General features: G+C 56.6%; 2 protein-coding genes across 2 annotated transcripts in view; both read left to right on the top strand.

Annotated features, from left to right (window-relative positions):
- Positions 1–15,166: 15,166 nt before the first annotated feature.
- LOC123349933 (immunoglobulin superfamily member 1-like) lies at positions 15,167–17,574 on the top strand. The gene is made up of 3 exons (XM_044988237.1): positions 15,167–15,493; positions 16,177–16,474; positions 17,156–17,574. The coding sequence occupies exons 1-3, from the start codon at positions 15,452–15,454 to the stop codon at positions 17,314–17,316; spliced, it is 501 nt and encodes a 166-aa protein (XP_044844172.1). The 5' UTR covers positions 15,167–15,451; the 3' UTR covers positions 17,317–17,574.
- Positions 17,575–21,049: 3,475 nt separating this feature from the next.
- The window catches only part of LOC123349993 (immunoglobulin superfamily member 1-like), a 44,615-nt gene continuing 41,339 nt past the window's right edge, over positions 21,050–24,325 (top strand). Inside the window, exons 1-4 of the mRNA XM_044988327.1 lie at positions 21,050–21,356; positions 21,584–21,619; positions 22,849–23,133; positions 23,679–23,969. Coding sequence (XP_044844262.1) covers positions 21,326–21,356; positions 21,584–21,619; positions 22,849–23,133; positions 23,679–23,969 — 643 coding nt within the window. The 5' untranslated portion in view covers positions 21,050–21,325. The remainder of the gene's footprint in view (positions 21,357–21,583; positions 21,620–22,848; positions 23,134–23,678; positions 23,970–24,325) is intronic.

The raw sequence follows: 24,325 nt of genomic DNA, 5'->3' as shown, positions 1-24,325 counted from the left end.
CTGAGTAAAGCTGGAGACCTGGAGGTACAGCGCTTGATGGACCCCGCTGTGGATGTGGCTGAATTTCCCATCTGCAACATGAGCCAGAGAGATGCAGGGAGCTACAGCTGCCGATATAGCACCAAGAGAGACCCGCCCGTCTGGTCGGAGCCCAGCGACCCCGTGGAACTGGTGGTATCAGGTGAGGGGCCCGGCTCCACGTCCCTGCTCCCAGCCCCACACCCATCCCGACCCTCAGGGTGTCTTGGCCCCTCTGGGATGCTCAGAGCAAGGCTCTGCCCTGAGCCTTGGGCCCAGATGAGGGGACGCCCCAACAGGGATCAGGGATGGAGTCAGTGGGGGTTTCCCAGACGGGGGGCAGCAGCAGCTGCTGGAGATCAGGGCCAATGGCTGGGTGCTCGGTTCCCTCCCTCCCCCATCCCAGCTGATGCTTGTTTTCATCCCACAGAGGGAATCAATCCAGCTCGGCCTCAACAGCTGGATTCCCCGCTGACAGAACTGGAGGGAGAAGGTGAGCTGGAGAAATGGAACAATTCATCCCCCAGGGAACAGGGCTCCCTGCTCAGACGCCCACGGGGCCATTCAGGCGGTTTGGAGGGGGATGGTCCCTGCAGACAGAACTGATGGGCTCAGTTCTTCTAGATAGAGGGTGATGGACAGATCCATGGGGACGGACGGCCATGAGTCAGCGGGGACAGCCGACCGTATGTCCATGGGAATATGGGTCCTTGGGAACGTAGGGCAGTGGACAGATGGGAGCACGTCTGGTGAGGGATAGAAAGATGGACTAAGACCTTGTCTACATGAAAACTGGACCTGAAATGACGAATCCCGTGTGGTTCCCAACCCCCACTGGTGATCTCAGAGCGAGTCTGGGCTGTCGGTATTAGTGCCCCTGGTTTGATACAGCCCCGGTTGGCAGACAAGCTCCCCTGTAGCTCTACAGACACAAGGACGTTCCTCCTCCAAAATAGGAACAGCCGCGCCCAGACCTGCTCCACAGTCACTCCAGGTGTGAATGGCACTTGGCTGGGGAAGGGACCGTCTCTGTGTTGTGTGTCTGTACAGCTCCGAGCACACAGGGGAGCTGGCCCAGGACAGGGGTTCCTGGTAATTAATACTAGTCTGTAATGATTTAGGTTCCGGTTTCCATGGAGCCAGGGAAGGGGTCTACCATTTTTGCCACCCCAAGCAAAAACAAACAAACAAAGAAAAAACCCCGCCCAAACTGCTGAAGCAAAAAAAAAAAAAAAGAAGCTCGGACTGTGCTGCCCCAAGAATGGATGGAATGCTGCCCCTTAGCATGTGCCGCCCCAGGAACGTGCTTCCTCTGCTGGTGCCTGGAGCCGGCCCTGGCTGTATCTGCGCTCAGGGTCTTGCTGGCCCAATCCTATCCGTACTTGGATCCCCGGGGGCACTGAGTCCGAATCCCTCAGCCCAGAGAGGAGCCGCCATTGCCCACTCGGGGGAGGAGAGTTCCCTGTATAGCTAACCACAGACACCAGGACTCCAGTTTTCTCACCTCCGTCCTGTCCTTGACAGATGCTGATTCTATTCCTGCAGGGGGAACCGACATGACTCAGCCGGGAACGATGCCGGCTTCCACCCATCCAGGCAGCACAGGGCCAGGTACCGGGGCTGGAGGCAGGAAATCAGCATCAATCCCCCCTGAAACAGGTTTGTGCTGCCCAAGGAGCCACCCCTGGGGAGAGCCACTAAGGGCTGGCTGGGTGGGGTGTGGGATAGGGGCAGATCCCCACTGCAAATGCCCCATCTGAACCCCCCCGGACTCATTTCATAGGCTGGGGATTGTTACTGGACAGATGCCAGATTGGCTTGGTGTGGGCAGGGCCTGGGAGAGCTTCCCCCCAACACACAGCCACACCCTGGGGGGCCCCCAAACCGGGTTGCTGTGGTGCCCACTGGCACCACAAAGCCACCCGTGTGGGGCACAGCTCAGTGCATATCCTCCTGGAAGAACGGTGCCGGGGCCAGAGAGCCGGGGAGAATGGCCCTGTGTATCCCGTCTGTCTGCCTGAGTCTGCAGACAGCCCACATGAAAGGCTCAGAAGCAGGGCTCCCCACTCGCTGGGGTGCTGCCCAGTGAGGCCCAGATAGACATGGTGTTAACACCTGAACCCACTGATTCAGAGTGACACATTGTTGATTTTGATTCTGGAACCTAATGATGGGCTGTTGCGATGACAGAACCATTACGTCTTCTGCTGCTGATCACTTCAGCAGGGCATGGTTCTCCCAATGATCTCAAAGTCCCCTCCCTGGCCAGAAGCCCCCTCCCACTGCCATCCAGCTACACATATGATTCCTATGCAGAGGTGAGCTGAAGCTGCTGAAAAATTCCCAGGACACAGGCAGGACCCGAGGGTGGGGATGCTGAAGGATCCGGGCCCAGCTGGCTTCACAAGCATGGGGCCTGAGGTACACATGCCCTGCCCCCACCCCAGTACAGCTCTCTGCCATTGGGAGTGAACCCCCTGACCACTATTACCCAGAATCCCCTCTGCTCCTGCCCCCCCCCCCCCACTAGCCACATAGAATGTTCTGCTGTGGGTCCCTGGGTCCTCGAGGTAACAAACCAGCCGCTCACGGTGCTCATGGCCTGGTGCTGCTTCCCAGGTGGATCAGAACCAAGCGCAGCACCGGGTCTGACCCGCCCCATCATCGCCGGGGTGAGCGCAGCGGCCGCCGGCCTCCTCCTCCTCCTCGTGGCCTTCCTCTGCTACAGACGAACCGGAGGAGGTGAGTGCCCCGCCCAGCGAGGGAAGGGTTAAACCCGCTGCTAAGCCGGGCTGGGAAGGGGTCACGGCTTGGATGGGAGACGGGGAAGGAAACCCAGGGGGTGGGGCAGGGGCCCAGCAGGGGGCGTCTCCTGTGGCAGTGAGAGCTGGCCCCAAAGCCCCTGGGCAGCACTAGGGGGCGCTGGGCTGCAGGGATTGAGGGTTAAGTAGGGGGTGCTGTGGTGCAGGGAGAAGGGCAGGGGGATCAGCAGTGGGGGCTGTGCTGCAGGGGGCCCTGGGGTGCAGGGGGTGGGGCAGGGGGCGCACTAGGGGGCGCTGTGCTGCAGGGGGCAGGGACCTGTCTCTAGGGTATCCAGGCTCAGCAGCTGGAGGGGGCAGGGTTCACCCTGGTGGGAGGGTGGGGGTGGGGGGGAAGGCAGTTCTGTCCTGGGCCCCCTGGGCCAGCTGCCCTGTAGGGCTGAGGGGCAGGGCTGGTACACGGGATCCGGGTTGACTCACGGACGATTCTGGTTCGTGTCTCTGCAGGGAAAGGACCAGCCCCGAGACAGAGCAGGTGAGACCCCAGCTCCGCTCCCCACCCCCGACCTACCTGCCCCAGGACACAGGACTCCTGGGTTCTCTCCCTGGGTTGGGAGGGGAGTGGGGTGGAGTGGTTACAACAGGGGGTGGTGGGAGCCAGGACTTCTGGGTTCTATGGATGGGGAGTGGGGTCTAGTGGTTACAACGGGGGGGCTGGGAGCCAGAACTCCTGGGTTCTGTTACTTTCTCTCCCTTTCTTTCTTCCCGTAGGGAGTCCGAGGCTGCAGCCACAGTCGGTAAGTCACACATGAGGGGGCAGCCATGAAGCAGGGGGGAGGGGCAGGTGTCCCCTGGCAGGGTCTGTGTCCTTTGGGGGGACATGCTGATGTGAGGTGCAGCCCTGACTCACTGTGTGCTTTGGGGGGTGCCCCGCCCCCCTCTGTGCCTCAGTTTTCCCTGCTGCACCATGGGGCTAGTGACCCTGCCCCACCCCAGTGTGCTACGGGGCAGGCAGGCTACACTGCGAAGGGCTCAGATGAGGGGTGGGGGGCTGGGCCCAGGGTCCTGATCTGGACCCAGCCGCTCACCCGGGAGGGGGGGTATCTCTATTCCACAGACGCCCTCATGGGCGAATGGACGCAGCTGGATGTCCTGGTAAGTGCCCCTCAATCCCCCTCAGCACCAATGCACTATCGAGCCTCCCTTCCCCCCACCCTGCTATCCGGCCCTGCACACGTCCCACTAGACCCATGTTCTGATGCCAGGCCCTAGACTCTGCCTGGCCCCCCCGTAGCCCCTCAGGGCAGACACCGGAGCTGGGGATGAACAACGGGGCTCCCCACTGAGAGGGGCGGGAGACCCAGAACACAGAGAATAAGAGCCTGACCCTGCACCCCCCCAACTCACCTTGACCCCCCTCAAACCTTCCTGCAAACGTTTGCATTTGTCTGAGATTTGCGGAGGGGCAGCGGAATTCCATGGGGGGAATTTCCCTGATCTCTGCCCCATGGGGCTCTCTGGGCTGGAGTGGGCAGGGGGATGTTGCTGGATTCCCGGGGGGGGCGGGGGGGGGGAAGAGCAGCTCTCCGGAGCCCCCTGGTGGACAGGACAGAGAGTGTCAGAGCAACTGGGAATGGTGTGGGGAGGTTGGGGGGGGCATCGCTGCCCCCTGGTGCCTGGGATCAGAACTGTCTGGTGTGTGGGTGTGTTGGTGTTGGCACACACACATACACGCACACACACACACACACACACACACACACGCCTCTCTCCCCTCTCAGCCCCAGGAACCCAGTGCTGAGGGACTGACCTACGCCGAGCTGGACCACCAGGTGCTGCAGGCCAAACAACGGAGCCCAGCCCCTGCCCCCGAGCCCGTCCTGTACGCTGCCATCAATGTGAGCCAGGGGCCTCATGGGCAGAGCCCCCAGGGTGCAGGGGCGCCCCCCACCCAGCCCCATAGCGTGAACCCAGGGGGAGTCACTGGAGCGACGGGGCAGGGAGCGTCAGCCATCATGGGGTGAGAGATTGATTCCCCCCCTCAAAGAAGGGGCTTATAGCCCCCCCATAGCCCTCCCCCCAGCTGGTGCTGCCCCACCCAGCCCCACGGGTGGAGGGCCAGGGGGGTTCAGCACCGGGCGGGGGAGGGGACGTGCCGATGCAGCTGTTTGTATTATTTTGCATCCTGTTAATCTCCAGATCTGTAATAAACACAGAACCACAAACCAGCCTGTGACGTTCCCCTGGTGTTATCTGGCCAGTGAGCTGCTCGGTCACTCCAGCCCTCGACCCTGGGAGCCAGCCCCACCCTGCTCCGCTGGGAGACCCCCACCCCCGGGCTGCTCCCGCACGGCCTCTGGCGTGTGCGCGGCTCCCAGCTCCGGGAGTGAGCACTCTGGGCAGCCGCTGCTTGGACTGTGCAACCGAATGTCACCGGCCGAGATCTCCGGTCCCAGACAGACCCCTGGGAACCTCCGTCCTGCAGTGCCCAGTTCTGCCCGCTGGATGCCGCAAGTTTCTGTGAGTGTCAGGGGGGCTCATGTGGCTCAGGCCTGATGCCTTGGTGAACCGACGGGCGCCGGGTGTTACTAGCCCCCCTGTCCTCCTCCCTTCCCCGTGTCTCCCCTCACCTGCCGTGGGGGAGCCTTCAGCCTCCACACGCTCACACTCCCTGTGCGGCTGCTGCTGGCCCCTGGGGAGCAGGCGGAGCTGCTGGTGCTGGAGCCGGGGTCACCCACCTCCTGCTCTGGGCAGGCTGGGGGCTCTCCAGGAGCCAGGCAGGGGGTGGCCCCTGCTGGGCCCCAGGGCCGCCCAGAGGGGGGGGCAAGAGAGGCAATTTGCCCCAGGCCCCGAGCCCCACGGGGGCCCCCACCAGAGTTTTTCGGGGCCCCTGGAGCGGGGTCCCTCACTCGCTCCGGGGGGCCCGGAAAACTCCTGCGGGGCCGGGCGCAGGAGTTTCTGCAGCTCCCGGTCTTCGCCGGCGGGGGGTCCTTCCGCTCCGGGGCGGAAGGACCCCCTGCTGGCGAATTACCGCCGAAGACGGAGCGGGACCCGCCGCCGAAGTTCAGCCCGGTCTTCGGCGGTAATTTGGCGGCGGCGGGTCCCGGAACGGAAGGGCCCCCCGCCGAAGTGCCCCGAAGACCCGCGGCGGGGCCCCCCGCCGCCGAATTACCGCCGAAGACCGGGCTGCGCTTCAGCGCCGGGTCCCGCTTCGGCGGTAATTCGGCTGCGGGGGGGTCCCCGCCGCGGGTCTTCGGGGCACTTCGGCGGCGGGTCCAGGAACAGAAGGGCCCCCCGCCGCCGAAGACCCCGGGCCCCCGGAATCCTCTGGGCGGCCCTGCTGGGCCCTGGGGCTGGGCTCCTGGCTCCTCTGCTTCCTGGAGAGGAAGCCCCAGAGCCGCCGTGCCCGGCTCCTGCCTGTCCTGGGTCCCTCCCGCACAGCTGCACCCTGGGCCACCTCCACATTGGCCCAGAAGGTGCCTCAGGCCCAGCAGGAAACGTGCTGCCCAGGCCCAGAGCGAGGGGCTGCAGGGGGCTGTTAGCAAATCTCGTCTCCCTGGGAGGAGATTCCCCCATTTCTGCCCCCCCCCAGGCAGAACAGGGAGGCCCCTGAGGACGGGCTACGGGCCACTCACTTGCTCTAGGTGCCATGGAGCTGGGTGGCAGATGCTCCGAGTTGGCCCGTCCCTGGCCCCCTTCCTCGCTTTCCCGCCGCGGTGTGAGCTGGGGAAGTGTGCCGGGCGGTGCAATGCCCTGCCGACAGGGCCCGGTGTAGAAACCGGGAGACCGGCCGCGGCTGTGAAAACAAGACGATGTTTTAGTGCCAAGGGATGGAGAAACTCAGGCCAGCAGCCGGGGTCCAGAACACGGACCTGCCGCAGGCAGCACCTCCCAGCTCAGGGCCTGCTGGCACCTTACACACATTCCCGACGCCTGACAAGTCCTGGGCTATGGGGGGCAGGACCCCAACCCCTGATGGGAAACTGTGGCCTGGGCAGGGGAGTCACTGCCTCAGGGTCCCTTCCTGGACTAGGAGATGAGGTAGGAGGCTTTTCAATCCCTAGGCAGATGGATTAAAAATAGATTATTTTTAAAATATGAACTGGATTTTTTAAATTAAATTAACCAGAGGCTTGTTTGTTAAACTAAACCTGCTGAAAATTAAATTTGAAATTGACAACCGATGTTAAGCCCTCACCTTATTATAATCTCTTAAAATAATTTAAAGAGAATAGAAGAAAACCAATATTAAGCAGTACATGTTTCCTGCCAAGTTTTAAGGACCGTCGAACCATTGAAGCCCCTAGAACCAGAATTACTTGAAGTGCTAAAACAGCTTTCGACAGCAGTAGCCTCCTCTGAAAGTGCAGAAGAAATATTTTCTTCATTTCAGTTTATGCAACTAGTTCAGTTCAATGACAAATTCACTGGATTTAAGAAACCCCTGGGGAGCTGACCAAGCAGCAAATATGTTTTTTTCCTTCAATCTATGAATAAAAATGAGGTGTGGGGGGCAGGGCCGGCTCCAGACCCCAGCGCGCCAAGCGCGCGCTTGGGGCGGCATCCTGCGGGAGGGCGGCAGGCGGCTCCGGTGGACCTCCCGCAGGCATGCCTGTGGGAGGTCCACCGGAGCCGCGGGACCAGCGGACCCTCTGCAGGCACGTCTGCAGGAGGTCCACCGGAGCCGCAGGACCGGCGACCGGCAGAGCGCCCCCCACGGCGCGCCGCCCTGCTTGGGGCGGCGAAATTACTAGAGCCGCCCCTGGTGAGGGGATGAGATCTACCAGTTCATACTTCTCAAAGGACATGGTGATCTGAAGGTATCAATTCAGTTCACTAACTGCAGATAATATTTCCTTTCTTTAAGAACTCAGGTTTAAATGCAAAACATTGTTGACAAATGTTTTTTCTTATGTTTTTTTTTTTGTCTCTGCCGCAGCCTTCCTGTGTAACCAACTCTTGCTTCTTACCTCTATTTTCACCACCTCTGTTCAGGATGGAGGCACTTCTCTAACTCCTAGCTGTAGTGCGATTTGAGTAGGTCATGAGTGTTGAACACCTTTGAGCTCAAAAGGACAATGGGTGATTGTTGTTTGGGACAAGAATCCCTAGTGATTTCCTGCTTCTCCCCATCCAAAGCCAATGTCACATCTTTGGAATCCATGGTTTGGAAATTCTCAGTGTCCCTCAGTCTCCTACTGCCTTCAATTGTTGCTTTGATTTAGAGGCTTGGCTGCTAACGGGGCAGGAATTTTTTACTGAGTTCCTGGCTGTTCCTAATCAACGAGGGGCTCCATCTGGTAGGGTGACCAGATGTCCCGATTTTATAGGGACAGTTCTGATTTTTGGGTCTTTTTCTTATATAGGCTCCTATTACCCCCCACCCCCTGTCCCTTTTTTTCACATTTGCTGTCTGGCCTCCAAAATTCACCATCCCAGAACTAGACATCTGGGTGGATTGATTTAAAGCATTGATTTTAATCATGTTTTACAGTTTTGTTCTTTTTAGTTATTTTCCTAATAATAGGTTGATTCTCATCAGTTGATAACCGTTAAAAAGGTTGATTTGCAACTAAATAGTCTTTACACTAAATTTGGTGCTTTTGTCTTTTGCTAACCATGATGGTAAACTATAGCTATGCATATTCATTTAAGCAGTTATATGGAGTAATTTACATTTCTTCAGTCTAATTTTTACATTTTTATTATGTTGGAAAATGGCAAATGATGCATTTATTTCCTAGATGACGATGATTCTTTTACTTCTGATTTGTCCAAGGTCTGTTTGGATGGAAATTCAAATGCACTCAAAAATGCACAGAAACAGGATTTTCAATATGTTTATTAATTAAATAAAACTACCTTAAATGTGCTGAATATATAATAACAAAAAAGTTACCGAAATGTATTTTTCATTTAAACCTAACTGATGTAAGGAGGTATCTGCAGTTAGTGAAATGAACTGATTGTTTCTGGTCATCGTATCTCTCAGCTTTTAGATCCCCCCCACATGTAGTATTTATTCACAGATTGGAAGAGGAAAAGAAGCTTTCCTGCTTTCTGAACTCCCAGTCAGTATCGGAAATTTAAATGAACTTGTCATTGAATTGGATTAGCTGAAATGAAGAAAATATTCTTTCTGTGCCCGCAGAAGAGGCTACTGCTGTCAAAAGCTGGTTTTTCCATTTCAACGAACTCTGGTTCCAGGTGCTCAGCCAACGACTTCCATGAATTCGGTGGTTTGACTTACATTAAAACTGGGCAGCAAACATAGCAAGTTTAGGCATTAACCGGGGGTGAAAGTAACTTACAGGACTTACAGGTACGGCCGGAATCCTGAGCGGGGCGGGGCCTCATCCAGAAGAGGCGGGGCCTCTCAAGATTTAAAGGCCCTGGGGCACCAGCTGTGGCTGGGAGACCCAGAGCCTTTAAATCAACCAGGGGCTCCCAGCTGAAGAGGTGGCTGGGAGCCCCCCAGAGCTCAAGGGCAAATTAAAGGGCCCAGTGCTCTGGCCGCCAGGGGGAACGCCAAGCTTTGCGGGGCTGGGGCAGGGATTTAATGGGCCCAGAGCCCTTTAAATTCTGGCCCCAGCCCGGCCGCTGGAGCCACGGCCGGGATTCAAAGGGCTCTGGGCTGCCCGCAGCCCAGGCAGCCCAGAGCCCTTTCTATCCCCGCCGTGGAAGCCGGTGCGGTCCATCACAGCGTACTGGCTCTTACCGGTACTCCCTACCGGACCAGACCGGCTTACTTTCCCCTCTGGCATTAACACAGGTTGTCATAATTTCAAATTTAATACCCAACAGTCTTGGTTGGTTTTTCTTTTTTATAAACTGTTTTTAATTTAAATGAAAATAATCCAACTGAAATATTTTTAAAATCACTTTTGTGGTTTTTTGTTTTAGAAAAAAATCATTTTTATTCACCCTGATTTTAGAAGAACTATCACATTCAAGAGAATCATAAACTGCCCATATTCCATTATAGGAGAGAAGGCAGCAACATTCATCATATCAATTAATTGAAAATTATTTACTCGATCTTAAAAGAGACTAACTAGAGGGTCGGACATTTGTTTGTTTATGTAGGGCCAGTTTCCATCCCTGAACCAGTAACAATTGCACAGGATAGTGCCCCAGACTAGGGTTGCCATATTTGAACATTCAAAAAAGAGGACACTCCACGGGGGGTTGGCCCCGCCCACAGTCCACCCCTGCTCCTCCCACGCTCCGCCCCCACTCTGCCCCAGGTCTTGTCCCCTCCCCACACGGCCATGCCACCGCACCCCTCCTCACCCCCTGGCCCACCGCTGGCTCGCTGCGTCCCTCCTCAGTCCCCCACCCACCGCTCGCCTCTTCCCACCTGCCACTCACCTCACTCCCTTGCCAGAACCCTCCCCACCCACCCGCTGCTGGCTCCCTCGCAGCTCACCTCTTCAAACCCCACATCCCGCCGCTGGTCTTTTCACCCCCTGGTCTGCCACTGGCTCGCCCGCCTGCTGCTGGCTCCCTCATTGCTCGCCTCTTCACCGCCCCTCGCTGCTCGCCTCTTCACCGTCCCCGCCCACCACTTGCCTCCTCACCCACCCACCCGCCCGCTGGCAGGAGCCTGCACCGGCCCGAAGGCACAGAGGCGAGGGGGTCTCCACATGCTGCACCAGCTCCCTCCTGCCCAATCAGAGCTGTGGAGACGGGGCTTGCAGGTGCCGGCAGCAGACAGAGAGCCCTCTGCCGCCCCCCCGCCCACCCAACCCAACCCGACCCTAGGAGCCAGAGGGACCTGCCGGATGCTTCCTGGGAGCTGCCCCTGGTAAGCACCGCCGGGACTCCCCACCTCGCCCCCCAGCAGGTCCCTCTGGCTTGACAGGTTGGGTCAGTGGGCGGGCGGGGGGAGGGGGGCGGAGGGCTCCCACCTAGGGTTACCATACGCCCATATTTTCCCAGACGTTTTTAGATATTTAAAAATTCCTCTCGGATGGCGATTTAAGAACTAAAAAGCTGGACATGTCTGGGAAAATACGGACATATGGTAACCCTACCCAAACCCAAATTTTATTGTCAAATCCCGAGTTGTTCCTCGTCTGGTCTTCTTGTTTTATAAGTTTCAGATCAACAAAACCTTCCCCTGAGCCGTCGGTGCCCATGTGGCGCTGCAGGCAGAGGAGCCTGAGCAGTCGCCTTGTGACATCGAAGGTAACTCAGCAACTCGCCATCACTCGCTCACTGCACTAACCCTGATCTTAAATCTTCCCCCTGCCACCTGCCTGGGTCATCTCCCTGTGGTGGAGTAGGGACTGTCTATGTGGGGGAGGGGAGAGCCAGGGAGGATTTTAGGTGAGATGCAGGTATTCAGCGGTAACATGAGCAGGCCTGGGGGAGGGGAGGTGACACCTCTGCCCAGGAGCTAGACCAAAAAAAGGGGCGGAGGGGAAGGGTTGGGTCAGTCTTCGGTTGGGGAACTGGGTGGTGGGTTTTCAGGGGATCCTAGGCTGGGATCCAAGCACCCTGAACCCCCCAGAAAGGCCAGATTGAGGGGTCCTGGCTCTGAACACAAGCTGGGCTGTATCCTGTGTTCCTGTTGTTCAATAAACCTTCTGTTTTACTGGCTGGCTGAGAGTCACTGTGAGTTCAGGAAGAGGGGTGCAGGGCCGGACTCCCCCATACTCCGTGACAACTGGTGGCAGTGGTGGGATCGACTGCACCCCGTGGACGGCGCTTCCTGCAGTAAGTGACTGGGGAACAGTAAAACGAAGGGGCGATTGCAGGGGTGATTAACCCCTGGGAGAGTGTGACCACAGAGCAGGACTTTGCAGTAACAGGGTCCCCTGGGGGATCGCAGCGAGCGGTCCCAGGGGCGGAGGAGTCTGCAGCTCGACCCTGGCAGAGAGGTGGCGACCTGAAGGACTGGCACACTAGGGGTCTCCCTGGAACCCGTGGGGAGCGGCGAGCACCCCGGCCTGCGAGCGGCCAGCAGGAAGATGTATGCCTGGTGGAGCTGTGCGAGCTGAGGGGGCTGCGCAGTGGGAGGCTCACCAAGGCCCAGCTGATTGCCCGGCTGGAGGAGAGAGACCGCGTCAATGAATCGGTCCCGGTCTCGGAGGGAAGCAGCCCGGCAGATGCAGCACAGGCACCAGTGTCTGTCCCCGCTGGGAGTGGTCAGCCGGCCGCTGAGGGCGTCCCGAGACCCCCCACCCCTAGGCGTAGGGGGAGGGGGAGCCCAGCGACTACCGAGGGCTCAGTGGCCAGCAGGGGATCGTCCTGGCGGAGCTCCCTGTCCCTAGAATGGAGGCGGCTGGAATATGACAGGGAGGCGCTCGAGTTAAGGAGGCAAGAACTGAGACAGGAGCGGGAGGAGAAGGAGAACCAGCGTAAACACGAGGAGACCCAGCGCCAGCAGGAGCGGGAGGAGAAGGAGAAGCAACGTAAACATGAGCTGGAACTGGCCCAGCTGAACCACAGTAAGGCCCCGGCTGCGGGGAGTGAGGGGGGACCCAAGCCTACAAAGAGCTTTGATAAGAGCTTCCTGGCCCGGCGTAAGGAGTGGGAGGACATAGATACCTTCCTGACGGCCTTTGAGAATGCCTGTGAGCTGCACCAGGTTGACCCTGCAGACAGGATCCAGTTCCTCACCCCCTTACTGGACCCCACCGCCATGGAGGTGTACAGCCGAATGAGAGGGGCGGAGGCGGGGGACTACAACCTGTTCAAAGAGGCCCTGCTCCGCGAGTTTGGGCTGACCCCGGAGATGTACCGGAAGAGGTTCCGGAGTCAACATAAGACCCGGGAGGTCACATACCTACAACTGGTCAACCGGGCGCAGGGGTACGCCCGCAAGTGGACAGCTGGGGCCCAAACTAGAGAGGACCTGCTTGACCTATTCGTACTGGAGCACCTGTATGAGCAGTGCCCGCTGGACCTGAAGCGGTGGTTGATGGACCAGAAGCCGGAGAACCCGCAGCACGCAGGCCAGCTGGCCGACGAGTTTGTGGACCGTCGGGCAGGGGATAGCAGGGAGGCGTCTCGAAGGAGCAGGCCTGCCTCAACGCAGAGAGAGAGTCACCATGGGGCCTTCCAGCGGGGCCCTATGGAGAACCCACCACCTAGTTCCCCAACCGAAGACTGACCCAACCCTTCCCCTCCGCCCCTTTTCTTTGTCTAGCTCCTGGGCAGAGGTGTCACCTCCCCTCCCCCAGGCCTGCTCATGTTACCGCTGAATACCTGCATCTCACCTAAAATCCTCCCTGGCTCTCCCCTCCCCCACATAGACAGTCCCTACTCCACCACACTCCCCCATTGAAACCCCCAGCTTGACTCATTTTAACCAATGGGGTGGAATTATGCAAATCACCTGGAGAGAGTTAGCACTGACTGGCTGAGTTAACTCTGATGTCACAAAGCGCCTCTGCCTACGGCACCAATTTAATGGAGACGGTGCAGAAAATCAGGCTTTTCTGGTGCTGCTGTTTTCCAGCTGTCACCAAAACCAACAAGGTTCTTCCCGCCGATGCCCAGAAATTTTGGAATCAATTTAACGCAGTTTTCAAAAATTATCGTGTTACAGACAAAGAAACGCCCCTGAACTGAGCATTCGGCCTCGCTGCACTCAGCCAACAGGGACCTGAATCTCCTCCCTGTTAACTCAGTGAGGACCCCAAGCTCAGCCCATCCGTGTGGAGACTCTCCGGGCTGGGAGCTGAGCAAGGGAACAGACGGGCAGACGACAGCATCAGTCCCCACAGGAGATCATTCTGGGGGAGATCACCATCCGCACACGATTCCTGCCCCCACCTCTTTGCGAGGGCCCCTTACAAGGACAGCTGGTGAACAGCCCCACCCATGTCAGGAAGACAAGCAGCGGAGAGAAATGGGACAAGAAAAGGGAAAAGAAAGGACAAGAGGAAGGGAGGTGAAGGCAAGCGAAAAAGGACAAATTCCAAATGCCCCAGTGAATCATAGATTCCAAGGCCAGAAAGATCCACTCTGACCATCTCATCTGACCTTCTGTGTTACACGGGCCATGGAACGTCTCTCAAAATAATTCCTGTTTGAATTAGAGCAGATTTATTAGAAAAACATCCCATCTTGATTTAAAAAATGCCAGTTATAGAGGATCCATCACAACCCTGGGTAAATTGTTCCAAATCCTGTCAGTTAAAAATGTTCCTCTTCTTTCCAGCCTGAATTTGTCTAGCTTCAACCTGCAGCCACTGGATCTTCTTACCCCTGTGTCTGCTAAAGTGACGAGCCCATTAGCCAATATTTGTTCCCTTAACCTTCTCTTTGTTCAGCTAAATAGACTGAGCTCCTTGAGTCTGTCGTTATCAGGCAGGTTTTCTAATCCTTTAATCATTCTTGTGGCTCTTCTCTGAACCTTCTCCAATTTATTGGCATCCGTCTCAAATTGTGGACACCAGAACGGGACACAATATTCCAGCAGGGGTCACACCAGAGCCAAATACACCTCTCCACTTCTAGCTGAGATTCTGCTGTGTATGGCATCCAAAGATCCCATCTGCCATTTTGGCCAAAGTGTCCCGCTGGGAGCTCCTGGTCAGCTGATTAGCAAACATGACCCCAAATCTTTTTCAGGGTCGCTGCTTCCCAGGATAGAGTCCCCCATCTTGTACATATAGCCTAGATGTTTTGTTCCTAGAGGTATAACTTTACATTTGGACAAACTAACAGGTATGTTGCTTGTGCTCAGCTTCCCAGGCAATCCAGATGGCTCTGTATCGATGACGTGTCCAGTCTGTTATTTACCACTCCCCCGATCTGTCTGTCGTCTGCAGGTTTTATCAGTGATGATTTTATATTTGCTTCCAAGTCACTGATCAAAATGTTAAATCGTGTAGGGCCAAGAACCGATCCCTGCAGGACCCTATTAGGAAGACACCTGCCTGATAATGATTCCTCATTTACAATTCCATTTTGGAACCCATTAGTTAACCAGTTATTAAGGGGCGGATTCCTAGGTGGGACATTTTTCTGACAACTTACCTTGTGTTTTCTGAGCCCAGCACTCGGCTGGCAATGTTTGGATCAGATTGAAATGTTCCAGCCCTCCCTGAGAATCTCACCTTCTCCACAGGGGTGTCTGCGTTCTACAGAATCAAGCTGGAAAGGAGAAAACGCCCACAGAAGCTCCTCCTTAGCACTCAGGTGCGTGAACACAAATCCCCCAGGAGAGAGGCGAGAAGGGGGTTTGCTGCAGCAAGGCCACAGGGGTCTCTGAGGTCCCCCCTGCCCTGCCCTCCTGCCCTGCGTGTCTGATGTCAAGGGAGCTCTGTGAGGTCACAGCCGCCTCCCCACCTTTGCCCAATAGGCTGAGTTCCTGCCCAAGGCCCTTGTGAAGTCACTGCCACGCCCACCTCCCTCTTGCAGGGCTGGTGTCTGCCCCTGGCCAGCCTGTTTGGGTGTCTCAGCTGCTCCCCAAATCACCCCACTGCTCACTAGTGAGTCTAGGGAACAAGCAGGAGAAACAGTAAAACAGCAGGATCTGTTCCTCCTCCCGCACACTTCATAGATTCACAGATTTTTAGGCCTGACGTGGCCACCATTTGCTCTCCTAATCTGACCTGGATTTCACAGGCCAGGAAGTTTCACCCACTTACCCCCACATTAAGCCCAATAGCTTGTGTGTCACTAAAACACGCCTCCCAGACAGACCCCCAGCTGTGATGGGAGGACATCAGGAAACAGAGAATCCACCACTTCCCCTGGTAATTGGTTCCAGTGGTTAATCACTCTCAGTGTTAAAAATTGGTGTCTGGCTTCTCACTTGAATGTCTCTGGCTTCAGCTGGCAGCCGCTGGTTCTTGTTCTGCCTTTTGCGGGGAGATTAAAGAGCACTTTCTCTCCAGGAAGGTCCTTCTCCACCGTAACCAAATCACCTCTCAATCTTCTTCCACGGCGAAATGAGATTGAGCCCCTGAAATGTCTCACTTCAAGCCACATTCTCGAGCTCTCAGATGGTTTTTATGGCTCTTTTATGCCCCGCCCCCTCCAACTTTTCACCGTCCTTTTTACAACACGGACCCCAGAACTGTACAGAGTGTTCCAGTCACAGTCTCACCAGTGCTGCGGGGAGCCAGAGATGCAGCAGCTACTGGTGGCTGCTCTGTACTCATCCGGGGGGAGATACGGGCTAGAGGGCCCATGGGGGGCTGGGGATAGGGAGGGGGACACTGGGCTGGGGGGCCCATTAAGTAGATAGATGGGTACAGAGGGGTGCTCTGGATTTAGGTCCTTGGGCAGTTTTGGGCCTAGCTCCCAGAAATTTCTGGGATCTCGGAGAGGTTCCTCTGGCTGCGTTTTCTCCCAGGGCCCTGTCTCTGTATGGCAAGGATGGGGTGCAGTGACTGTGCCGGGGTCTGTCTCACATCCTGTCTCCTTCTCACTGCAGAGCCCAGCTACCCCAAACCCTCCATCTCCCTGCAGCCCAGCGGGGAGGGGGGGTGTCGCCCTGGGGGGAACCGTGACCGTCCAGTGTCGGGGTCAGCACCGGAACATGAGGTTCCTTCTGTACAAAGATGGAAACCCAAACGTGCTGCAGGACATGGAGCCGGCTGGGGACGTGGCTGAGTTTCCCATTCGCAACATGAGCCGGAGAGACGCAGGGAGCTACAGCTGTCGATATAGCACCAAATCCGACCCGCCCGTCTGGTCAGAGCCCAGCGACCCCGTGGAGCTGGTGGTAGCAGGTGAAGGCCCACACTCAGCATCCCCATTCCCAGCCCCAAACCCAGCCGGATCCTCAGGGGATCTCGGCGCTCAGAGCCAGGCTCTGCCCTGGGCCCAGCAGAGGGGACGCCTGGCTGGGGAGGGGAGATGGAGTCACTGGGGGGTTCCCAGCTGGGATAAGGAGCAGCTGCTGGAGATTAGGGGCAGGGGGGGTGTATTCCTTAGAAACAGCCACGAAACAGCTGCGCTGCGGAGAACCCCCAGGATTCCTGGGCAGCTGAAGTAGGGTGAGAAAGAAAACAGATGGGACATCAGGCAGCAGCTCCCCGCACCCTGGAGCGCTTCCCATGGAAACGGCTGGGAGAGTTTGGAGGGAGGCTGCCCAGCGCCGGGGAGAGACACCAGCAGCCAGCGAGGTACCAACCGGCACCAGAAACGCAGGGACCCAGCGAGCGGGAGCCAGTGGAAAGGGACCCGGTGGCCGAGCTGTGTCATCGAAGAGGCCAGGCACAGAGCTGGCAGGGGGACAGTCCCGTTGAGAAGGGACAGAGATTGCAGGGAGGACGAGCTGTCTTGTTTTGAGCTGGAACTCAGAACTAGGGTGACCAGATAACAAGGGTGAAAAGTCGGGATGGGAGTGGAGGTTTTAGGCAAGTATATAAGACAAACCCTGACTATCGGCACTGTCCCCATAAAATCAGGACATCTGGTCGGCCTAGTCAGAACAGCCAACAGACGGTGCAAGAGGATGGCTCAAGCGGCAATGAACCGTCCTAAGAAATTTCCCTGCAAACTCGGGATGTACAGAGGCTGTAATCAGAGAAGCCGCGACGGGACCGTAGCGCGGTGGGTTCTGGCCTAGTGCCTGGGACGTTCCGACTCCAGCTCCTGGGGCTCCATGAATGTAAATTGTTGCCCATGAAGTGGGTTTAATTCAGCCAATGGCAGTTACTGGTCAGGCAGCTCAGCAATAGTTCCCAGTGTGACCCTACCCAGCAGTTCCTGCTACACCAGCGAACTCCGATTCACTTGTGATCATTCCCCACTGAACTGATTTCTCCTTCCCCAGCCGATGGAGAGAAAACGCAATAGGCGTCTGCTCCTGGTGGGATTCTGCAGCACGGGGCAAGCAGAGAATTTATTTCCCCACAGAAAATACATTCTGCCCCAGAGGTGCTGCAGTTCCGCCTTTTGCCCACCAGGGGCCGCTGTGGCGCCAGAACAGCGGGCTCCGTTCAAGCTGCTGGGTGCTCTGTTGTCACAGCGGCCTCTGGTGGCAAAGGGCGGAACTGCAGCACTTCTGGGACAATGTATTTTATGCAGGGAAAAAACAACCTTATGCGGGACAGAAGAATTCTGCGTGTCCACAGAAGTGCAGCAATTCCCTTAGGAGTAAGAGTGTGTGTGTGTGTGTGTGTGTGTGTGTGTGTCCCTGCCGCCCCCTGCTGGAGGGTCTGGGCCCTGCTCTGTGTGTTAATCACACGGGTCCTGTGCCCTAGTGCAGAGGTTTTCAAAGTTTGGGTCACAACTCAGTACTGGGTCGGGGAATGCCAGGCACTGGGTCACCTTGCTCAGCACCCAGGGACCCTGGCGGCCGGCCAGTAAAAACATCTAGTAAAACTACTAATAAAACGAGAAGTCCCTACCGAGCAGCAGGTTGTAGGCAGGGGGTCATAGGCCTCCATGCACTGCCTCTGCGAGCACCAGCTCCACACTCCCATTGGCCAGGAACTGGAGGTTCAGAGGTGAAGTCCCAGGAGGCGGTGGGGCCAGAGAGCCTAACCCCAGAGAGTGAGTACGACCCTTGGAGTGGGGGGGCTGTCACACCGAAGGGAGTTCTCCCAGGGGCCGTGTGGAGCTGAGACTGGGGGTCGGAGGGTACATGGGATGGGCATAGGAGGTAGAGGTTAGAGAGGAGATGGGGGCTGGGGGCTAGGGGAGAGATAGGGCGGGTGGGGGATAGGGGTTGGAGAGAAGACAGGAGGGGTGGGGGCTGGAGGAAGATGGGAGGGGTGGGCGTTGGAGGGGAGACAGGAGGGTCGTGGGTTGGAAGAGGGACGGGGCTGTGACGTTATGAGTCTGATCTAATATCTCATTGAAAGGTGACGGGGCCAGAAAGAGTCAATTAACTCACAGACAGACCTGACCCATGGCCGAACTTTAGAGACTGTGATGGAATAGGGACTGTCTGTGTGGTTGGTAGGTGAGAGCGAGGTCTGCAGCTGTAACATGAGCCTGGCCTGGGGGAGGGGAGGTGGTCACCTCTGGCTGGGGCTAGACAAAGGGAAGGGTGGAGTGGAGTCAGTCTTCGTTTTGGGAGCTGGGTGGTGGGGTTTCAGGGGATCCTAGGCTGGGATCCAAGCACCCTGAACCCCCCAGAAAGGCCAGATTGAGGGGTCCTGGCTCTGAACACAAGCTGGGCTGTATCCTGTGTTCCTGTTGTTCAATAAACCTTCTGTTTTACTGGCTGGCTGAGAGTCACTGTGAGTCCCAGCAAGAGGGGTGCAGGGCCGGACTCCCCCACACTCCGTGACAGAGACTGGTTAGGAAGATCTGTAAATGACTAGAGATTTGAAATGCAGCCTGCATTGTTAGAGGTAGAAGGGTAGGTGTTTGCTCAGGTCTTGTGATGTCAGCAAACAAGTCTTGTCTATCGCTATAGCTTTGATTCAAAGATCAAAAAAGGAATATTAACATTTAGGAAGAGACTTGAGTGAAATAGTATTATTGTCTCTGTCTCGTTGAAGGTTGTGGTAACCTGTATCTGAACTGTTTAATGGATAAATTACCGTGTGCTAAGTGCCAGGATGTTTGGGAGAAGGAGCTAAGCCGATTGTTTTCTCAGGCCAAAAGGCTGCTGGAAATGCATAAAAACCCTGGAACACGATCCTGCTTCATCTCAGATCTGCTTTGGGTTTCAAAAGGGGGAAACCTTAAGCCATAAGGATTGAGATCCCCAGTCACTGACTGGAGCCACCCTGAATATGGACATTGAACTATAACCTAGGGACTGGAGTACTTGTGGCACCTTAAAGACTAACAAATTTATTGTAGCATGAGCTTTCGTGAGCTAAGCTCACTTCTTCGGATGCATAGAATGGAGCACACAGACAGGAGATATTTATACATACAGAGAACATGAAAAGGTGGAAGTATGCATAACAACAATTGATTAGACTTTTCCTGTTGTTATGCATACTTCCACCTTTTCATGTTCTCTGTATGTATAAATGTCTCCTGTCTGTGTGCTCCATTCTATGCATCCGAAGAAGTGAGCTGTAGCTCACGAAGGCTCATGCTAAAATAAATGTGTTAGTCTTTAAGGTGCCACAAGTACTCCTGTTCTTTTTGCAGATACAGACTAACACGGCTGCTACTCTGAAACCTAGGGACTGTTTCAGCTGTTTTGTGCTGACTTGGTAAACCTAAGTACTGGAATATCCACCAGCGTCTGGGGTTTGTCTGCCCTGTTTTGTTTGCAGTTCACCCTAATTGAGTAACCTCAGCTGGCTCCCATGGGCAGCATCGTCCCTGTGACGGAGGGGAGGGGGTTGGAGGGGAGATGGGAGGGACTGGGGATGGAGGGGAGACGGGACAGGCACGGGGGTGAGGGGTTTCCCTCTCACAGAGTCGGGGTTGCTAGATGGGGATTGGGGGGGGATTTGTTTTTCTGCCAAAACTCTGTCAGAGCTGGGGGGTTGGGGGACATCACCTGCCCCTGGCTGGGGGGGAGGAGGAAATTAGAGGAAGGTTTCTAACCATCAGAGGAGTGAAGTTCTGGAACAGCCTTCCAAGGGGAGCAGTGGGGGCAAAAGACATATCTGGCTTGATAAGTTTATGGAGGGGATGGTATGATGGGACAGCCTGATTTTGGCAATTAATTGATCTTTGATTATTAGCAGGTAAATATGCTGAATGGCCTGTGATGGGATGTTAGATGGGTTGGGATCTGAGTTATTACAGAGAATTCTTTCCTGGGTGCTGGCTGATGAGTCTTGCCCACATGCTCAGGGTTTAGCTGATCACCATATTTGGGGTCGGGAAGGAATTTTCCTCCAGGGATGATTGGCAGAGGCCCTGGAGGCTTTTCGCCTTCCTCTGCAGCATGGGACACGGGTCACTGGCTGGAGGATTCTCTGCACCTTGAGGTCTTTAAACCACTATTTGAGGACTTCAGTAGCTCAGACACAGGTTAGGGGTTTGTTACAGGAGTGGGTGGGTGAGATTCTGTGGCCTGCGTTGTGCAGGAGGTCAGACTAGATGATCATAATGGTCCCTTCTGACCTTAAAGTCTGTGAGTCTGTGAGTCTCCAGTACCAGGAAATGCCATAGTTACGGTTTCCCAAACATCCTTAACTCTGCCCCCTCATGCAGCTCCATTACGACACCAGCATTTAATTGCATGATCAAGTATTAACTTTACCTACATGGATCATCAGGCGCTTGAACCCAGAATGAAAAGGAGAAGGAATTTACAGGGAAATCGTGGTCACTGGAAGATTGAAGACCAGACCCCGTGGTCGCCTGGTTCGCAGCCCAATGCACCTTCCTCAAGGCAGCAGGGTACGTTGAAGTGACCTGTCCCCCCCTCTCCACAGAGACACAGACGAGCTGTGAGCTGCACGACGCTTGGCCAGGCTGACGGGCCCTGGGCTCCTTAAGTTTTGCAAAGCCTTCTGCTTATTTTGATTGCAGTAGATTTCGCCTGCAGATTAGAGACAAGGTGTGATGGACAGAGGAAGAGACGAGACATCGTTGACTTCCTGGAGCTGGAACCATCAGCTGAGTTCCTTATTTGGGGCTCGGTCCTCGGTGGAGTTGGGCTCCGGGGCGTTGGTGGCAGCACTGACGGTTCCCTCGCTGCCCCCATCATGGCATCTGCTCTCATGAGCCTCTTCCTTGGTGAGTATTGGAGACAGTCAGGGCTTGTGTCCATGGGCAGGGGGCGGGAGCTGAGACCAGGACATGTGTCCATGGGGGGGATCTGAGTCCAGGGTGTGTGTCCGGGGGCGGCGGGCGGGATGTGAGATTAGGGCATGTGCCCATGGGGCGTGGGTGGGAATCTGAGACCAGGGCGTAGGATTCAGTTGCTCTGGGATCTGGTCTCTAATGAGCCATCTCCTTTCCAGGCTGCTGGCTGGCCGGGCAGTGTGGGGTGTCTGGACGTGAGTATCTGTGGGGCAGGGGAACGTTCGTGTTCAGGACGGGGAGGTGGGGCAAAGCGATTTCCAGCCTGTTCACACCCCAAACCTGCCGGCTCCACAGCAGCCCCCCGGGCAGGGCCTTAGCACCCTCTTCGCCCCCCACCTCCTTGCCCTGGGTCCTGCCCCCAGGGAGTGCAGGGCTGCTCCATCCCCTGGGCCCCCTCCCCTGCTGAGCCCCCTCTCTGGCCGGGTTCCCTGAGGCCCCTGCAGGCAGGTTCCCTGGGCCCTGGGCACAATGCAGCCTTAGGGCTTAACCCCTTCCTGCCCGCGCTGTAGCTGGGGGACAGGGGGCGGCTGGGTTATGTGGGTGGCCAGCAGCAGCCTGGGGGTGTTCGCTGCCTTTCCACACCGTGCGGGCAGGAAGGGACAAGCTGCTTCCAGCTGAGGGGGAGAGATGAGCTCTGCAAAGACATGGGCCAGGTCGTCCCTTCGCCCCCCACCCCGCCCCTGCTCCTCCCCGGTGGCTTCCGTCCCTCACAGGCCGAGAGGCTGCTGCTGGCCACACTCCGGTGTGAACCCTGGCAGAAAGCAGAGGGGGGTCATGTGACCCTGTGTCTCCCCCCCTGCACACACGTGTTGCCTCAGGATGACACAGCACCAGGTACCAGGAGAGGCGAATCTGCCCCTCGGGACCCAGCCAGACATGGAGGGTGGAGAGCGCAGGGCAGGAAGGTTTGGATTGGTCAGTCACCCCCCCCCATATGAGAGAGGGGTACAGGGGTGTGTGTGTAACCTTTCCCCGGGGGTGGATGGGGGTGTGTGTCACCCCTCCCCATGTGAACCCTAAAGCCTTAAAGATAAGAAGGTCAATCAAAAGAATCCAGCTACGCAGAATTTCTTTTCAACAGGGGCTCAGTCATTGTGATGTTAATTTGAATGTTTGTGCTGCGTAGTTCTCATTGATTGTCGTTGAACGAGTAATTTTACCAGGTGTCTCATATTCAGCATAGGGAAATATGCTCACCCTACTGATGGGCTGAGATCAGAATCTGGCCCTGCCCCCAGTGCAGTCAGGGGTGACTCCGGATTGACCCTGAGGAGCTGAGATCAGAACCCAGCCCACAGGTTCCCTGTGGATGCAGTGAGGTGTCTGTTACCCTGGCGCTGTCCCTGGGGCTGGGTGCAGGTTACAGACACACGGGGAGGGGTTTGTGTCTCCCCATCTCACCCCTGTTTGTGTGTGAACGCAGAGCTCCCTGCGCCCGGACCCTCCATCTCCGTCAGCCCCAGCGAGGTGATCGCCCCGGGGCAAGGTGTCACCATCCGCTGTCAGTGTCAGTGCGAGGGCAGGAGGTTATTTCTGTATAAAGGTGGAATCGAAATCCGGGCACTGGATGCTACTGGAGACGAGGGTGAATTCACCATCCCCAGCGCCAGGCGGGAAGACTCAGGGAGCTACAGCTGCCAATCTCGCTCCAGATCGGAGTCACCCGACTGGTCGTATCCAAGTAACATTGTGTGGATCACTGTAGCAGGTGAGGGGCCTGGCTCACTGTCCTTGCTCCCAGCCTCACACCCAGCCAGACCATCATGGGGGTCTCTGGGCAGATGGGACACTCCTTGGGGTGTCACTTAACCTGCCTCTGCCTCCATTTCCCCTTGTCTGAATGGGGGATAATCATCCCTCCTGCAGCTTGTGTCTGGTTAGATCCTGATGACTTGGCTTTAGGGTGGGGGCTTTGTCTCACTCTGTCTGTGCAGCACCCAGCACCTCTGACTCCCAGCCCTCTCCTGATCTAACCACTAGACCCCACTCCCTTCCCAGAGCCAGGGATAGAACCCAGGAGTCCTGGCTCCGAGGCTGCGGGGTCTAATTAAGTAGATAGATAGTACAGAGGGGCGATCTGGATTTTAGGCAGTTTCGCTCGTAGCTTCCAGGAATCTCCGGGATCTCAGAGCGGTTCCTCTGGCTGGGTTTTCTCTGAGAGGCCCTGTCTCTGGGGCCGTGCAGGGAGGACGGGGGCGGGGGGCAGTGACTGTGCTGGGATCTGTCTCACGACCTGTCTCCCTTTCACTGCAGAGCTCAGCTACCAAAAACCCTCCATCTCCCTGCACCCCAGTGGGGGGGTTGCCCTGGGGGGAGCGGTGACTGTCCGGTGTCGGGGTCCGTACCAGAATGCGAGCTTCCTTCTGTACAAAGATGGAAACCCGACCGCGCTGCAGGATACGGAGCCGGCTGGGGACGTGGCTGAATTTCCCATTCACAACGTGAGCCGGAGAGACGCAGGGAGCTACAGCTGCTATTATTGCTCCAAATTGAACCCGTTCACCTGGTCACATCCCAGCGACCCTGTGGAGCTGCTGGTAGCAGGTGAGGGGCCCGGCTCAGTCTCCCGACTCCCAGCCCCACACCCAGCTGGACCCTTAGGGGCAGCCTAGGAACAGAGAAGCCACGAAGGGACCGTAGCGCAGTGGGTTCTGGCCTAGTGTCTTGGGCATTCGGACTCCAGATCCTGGTGCTCCATGAATGTAAATTGTTGCCCGTGAAGTGGGTTTAATTCAGCCAATGGTAGTTACTGGTCAGGCAGCTCCGCCATAGTTCCCAGTGTGACCCTCCCCAGCAGTTCCTGCTACACCAGCGAACTCTGATTCACTTGTGATCATTCCCCACTGAACTGATTTCTCCTTCCCCAGCCGAAGGAGAGAAAACACAATTGGCCTCTAGGT

Source organism: Mauremys mutica, chromosome 15 (genome assembly GCF_020497125.1).
Source record: "Mauremys mutica isolate MM-2020 ecotype Southern chromosome 15, ASM2049712v1, whole genome shotgun sequence".
Lineage (NCBI taxonomy): Eukaryota > Metazoa > Chordata > Testudines > Geoemydidae > Mauremys > Mauremys mutica.
This window is presented reverse-complemented; position numbering and strand designations above follow the sequence as displayed.